Source organism: Biomphalaria glabrata, chromosome 11 (genome assembly GCF_947242115.1).
Source record: "Biomphalaria glabrata chromosome 11, xgBioGlab47.1, whole genome shotgun sequence".
Lineage (NCBI taxonomy): Eukaryota > Metazoa > Mollusca > Gastropoda > Planorbidae > Biomphalaria > Biomphalaria glabrata.
In genome coordinates, this window is record NC_074721.1 from 13,754,977 (window position 1) to 13,759,493 (window position 4,517).

Genomic DNA, 4,517 nt, shown 5'->3' on the forward strand with positions numbered 1-4,517 from the left:
TTCAGATTTAGTTTTATTATAAAACCGATTTGTTGCTATATAGTTACATCTAGGTCACGTCTACTGATGATGTATTTTTTTAGATGTAACTTTTTACTTCTTTGTTTTTGCCCTTGATAAGTTATATAAATATAAAGCCCGATGGGCGCGGGTCATATGGGGCTAGGTTTTAATATACTAAGTAAACATTTACATAAATATGCACTATTATGAACCTGTGAGGGCTTGTACATGTTAAAACACTTGATATAAGCATTTTTTTTCCTCTAAGAAATTTACGTAAGGTGCAGCCATTGATAACATGAAAAAAAAGTCCGAGAACTCGTGACATACATTACTTTTTGTTTTTGAAGCGTGGTCGAGAGGCTAAGTACGCTTGAACTTCGCTTGGCTACCTATGAAGAGGGCACTAGGTTCGACACCCGACTCAAGCAGAGTTGTGTTTACTGAGTGCCTAAAGGCAGCACGGAAAACCTTCTCCTAAATACTCCCCTCCCTCCCCCACTGGTCCACAAATAAGCATGAAAGTAGCGCTATATAAAAGCTATAAATCAATACGAGGCAATGGTAATAGAAATGTCCGGCACTTTTGCCAGATCACCTTAAAAATGTTGAATCAAATCTTATACGACTTCAATGTGGGAAAAAGTTTCAAGGTTAGCACAAGGTCAAGGATCAGATTTACCCCGCGGGCAGTAGATGTTGGCATAATTTGATTAAGATATCAGCATGTGAAAGAACTGAGAAGATGATCGTATAGGGCTATTTCCTAAAACAATGTCGCGCGCTAATGCGATATTCACAATTTTGTCTGTTTTAGATAATGAAGATGACGCAGACAATGATAAATGTATTTTCCTAATATAGTGCATTCAATGTATGTAGATAACATATTTGGTGTTTCTATGACCATAATGGAATAAATATATTTGTAATCAGAGGCGTATGTTAGAATCCAAGGGGGGGGGGGAAACAGCTGGACTATCAAAGGGGCTCTAGTCTGAATCACGACCAGAGCTAAATTTAGCGCCTAAAGGCAACACGGAAATTATCTCCAAGATACACTTCTTCCGATTGATCAACAAAAGAGATTGGTCCAGAGCGTACTGAGTAGGCTTATGGCATAAAAGATGCACAATACAAAAGCATTTTTTAAAACGTTAACCACAGGGGCATATTTTTTATATATAAGAAAAGATTTAAATGTGAGTGTTAACTGGATTTAAAAAAAAAAAAAACTTCTGCATTTAATTAAACTATATTTAAGGTTTTTGTTTTTTTAAACTAATGATGCCTTCATACATAAGTCTAACAACATTTTTAAACTTAGAGCTCATATACAGCAACAGAAAAAAATTTACCAAAGAATTCAAAGAGTCAGGGGGGAAAATCAACGAGCTGAATATTAAGTAAAGGTTTCGGCAAGGTCCTTCATAAGCGAAACTCTCGTCAAATACCGCGAACAGACAAAATATCATTCCAGGGATGGAGAAAATTAAAAAGGAAATGGACATAAAAATGATCATCTTGACCAGCCTCTTCTCTTTTCCTGAAAGCTCATCACTCTTAGTAGACACTCGATTTCTCCAGTTGGTAATTTGAAGAAATTTATGAGTTAGAGCAATGGTAAAAATGACGATGATTACTATGGACAATATTTGAAAGACGCCCATAGCGAAAAAAGAAAATAGATAGGTAAGGCTTAGATACTCCTCCTTGTCATCTGATAGAACAATGCCTAATATAGTCTGGTTCAGTTTTTCGCTAAACACTAGCCCAAGTGTCCTGGCCTTAAAAGCGGGCATTACACTGGCCAGTACGGCAAGGGTTAAGGTTACTGAGGTGAAGGTCGCCACGGTTGGGTTCAAGATCTCCTTCACTTTGAGGGGAAATGTTATGCACAAGAATCTCTCCACGGTGATGACTGCAGTCATAAGGCTGGCCACACGACTAAAAAAACCGTACGGCCAGGTCAAGCAATAGAAGCTGATGGACACTGAAATTTCAATGTAGGTCACCGCGTCTTTAAACAACGGGTTGAAGACGACGCTGAATCCTATTAACAGTAGTCCAACACCAGCATCCGCTAGTGACAGGACAAAGAAGGAAATGTTGGTGCTGTCACGGAGTCCAAGTTTGAAAAACACAATCACTTTGATAACATTCACCACGAGTCCAATGGAGCCAGTAATGGCGTTCAAAATAAAGAAATTTAACAAGAAGAAAAATTCCACAATCTCTTCTGAAATATTGCCATAAGAGCAGACTTTGTCCTGAGACGTAATATTCATTCTTTAAGTCTTTGTTTTATAATAATCCGATATTGTGTAACTGTGAACAGCGCGGAAATGATTGGCAGCGAAATATTCTTACGCAGATTAGCATACGATATTATAGGAAAACAGTCTCTCAGATCTTAGGATCGCTATATTGTACTTTGCATTTATTTATCTTGCCGTCATAATGAAACCTAAACTCGTGCTGAACATGAGTGTTACATTTTTTATACCGAAAGAAATTTCAACGCAATATTGTATACGTACTAGTACAACTTTTGAGAGAAGAAATAGTCTCAAGACAACAATGTAAATTACTTTAAGCATTCTATTTGGGCGATATCTCTCTAAATAAGTAGATCAACAGAAAGTTTTAAAAGCACACACACAAAATAAAATCTTAATCTTTACTTAGTATGTCGTTTGTTGCTATATCTCTTATTCGTTTTCGAATATTGCAAAACAACGACATGGACATCTCTAGCACTACACACAAATGTCGTGAACAATTTTCAAAAAAAGCTGAAACAAGGCGTTGTTTTGTAACGTAGTTATAAGACGTAAAGTTGTTGTTTTTTTTTTTTCAATTCTAATCTATACGGTATATAATTTAATGTTTAGATCTAGAATTCGAATATCAAAAATAACTCTCGTCTAATAATTATTATTTTGAAATTTTTAGATACAATATCTAGAAAGATCCAAGTAATCAATCTATTTAAATGTACATAAGACGATTAAAATCAACAGACTTGAGTTATTTCGATCTAGGATTTTTCGAAACAGTATCTCAATGGAAACTAGCAGGAAATAGCTTTATTTCATAGATTTGGCGTAATTATATAGTTCTGTGATTAATAGCACGTTCTATTTACAATTTGCAAAATGGTATTGCATTATTTCTAAACTTTGAAAACTAAAGATCATTACTTGTCATAGACAGAAAAGATTGATTTTCATAGATTCGGGGCGACTTCCCTTACAGCTTGAAAAATAGTTACCTTGATAACAATCTATACATATAGGTCAGTGATCTGATCATTATTGGATAAGAACTGGCTTCAGTTTTTCAGTCTAGGTCTAATATATACATAGGTCTGTGATATAGGTACTATTTGAAAAAAAAACAACAATGTTTAGATTGTGAATGTGTTCTATGAACGCCTCAGTTGTAAGATGCTAATTAAAAGTCATATCTGAGTCTCACAGGAAGCTACTTCATGTTTGAGTTGTATCTTTGGAACACGAAACATTTCAAGAGTTGCTCTCATATATCAAAATATCATATTTCTTTATTAGATGTATTTTCTTTTTAAATTTGTTTCATAGAATTTAATGGAGAATGTCTTGAATTCTGCACTAACATTTTAAATAGTAGCCTATGTTGACATCCGAGAAACATGTGATTTAATAATCAATGTCCAAATCAATTTCTGAACTCAAAGTGTATCTCTTAACTCAAACATTGGACTTAGAAACGATTCATAGATACAAAATTAATTGGTAATTAGGAATTGAATTATACAATACATTCCAGGCACAAGTTGTTTCTCCCCACCCACCCCTAGCCTAGCCTCTCCCTTCTTACTCCTAATACGTCAACTTCAAGTTAATTTCACTCCCCTCTTCCCGCAAGCGATATATGAAAGTCATAAATTAAGTGAATAAATGACAACAACCACATATTATTGGGACCGTGGAAAGGTTCAGAAAAGAAAAGTCATTTACAATAATTATATAGAATACAACGTGACACTAATAGGGCATGTTTAGGTAAGTGTAAATATATATATATGTCAGGCAAAAAATTTGCCTATAATTTTCATTTACTAGAGTTGATGAAATTAAATAATTAGAAATACATAGGAATGTTCTGCTCACTGACATTTTTGGACCGATGTATATGTATTGCTCTTTTACCGGAACTATTTTTGTCATAGAAATAATTATTCTTATTTTGTCGGCCGTATCAAATTGAGATCTAGGTCTAGATTGTAGATTTAGTCGTCTTAGATACCTATGTATTTTTTAAAATGTAGATATAGACAAGAGCTAGTTCTAGATCGCCTTTTTGAGTGTCTGTTGGCAGCTACTGATAATTCCATGCATATAAATATAAACATATAGGTATGTGTGCAATATCCACTTTCATAACTATAACGTGGACAATTATATTTGAAAATGTGCGTCTGACATATATATTTACACCTGCGTAAATATGCCCCATTGTATGCTTAAGAG

General features: G+C 34.6%; 1 protein-coding gene across 1 annotated transcript; it reads right to left on the reverse strand.

Annotated features, from left to right (window-relative positions):
* Positions 1-995: 995 nt before the first annotated feature.
* On the reverse strand, positions 996-2,291 carry LOC129921733 (uncharacterized). The gene is made up of 2 exons (XM_056004323.1): positions 1,809-2,291; positions 996-1,115 (listed from the first exon to the last, which is right to left on the reverse strand). The coding sequence occupies exons 1-2, from the start codon at positions 2,289-2,291 to the stop codon at positions 996-998; spliced, it is 603 nt and encodes a 200-aa protein (XP_055860298.1).
* Between the last annotated feature and the right edge of the window lie 2,226 nt (positions 2,292-4,517).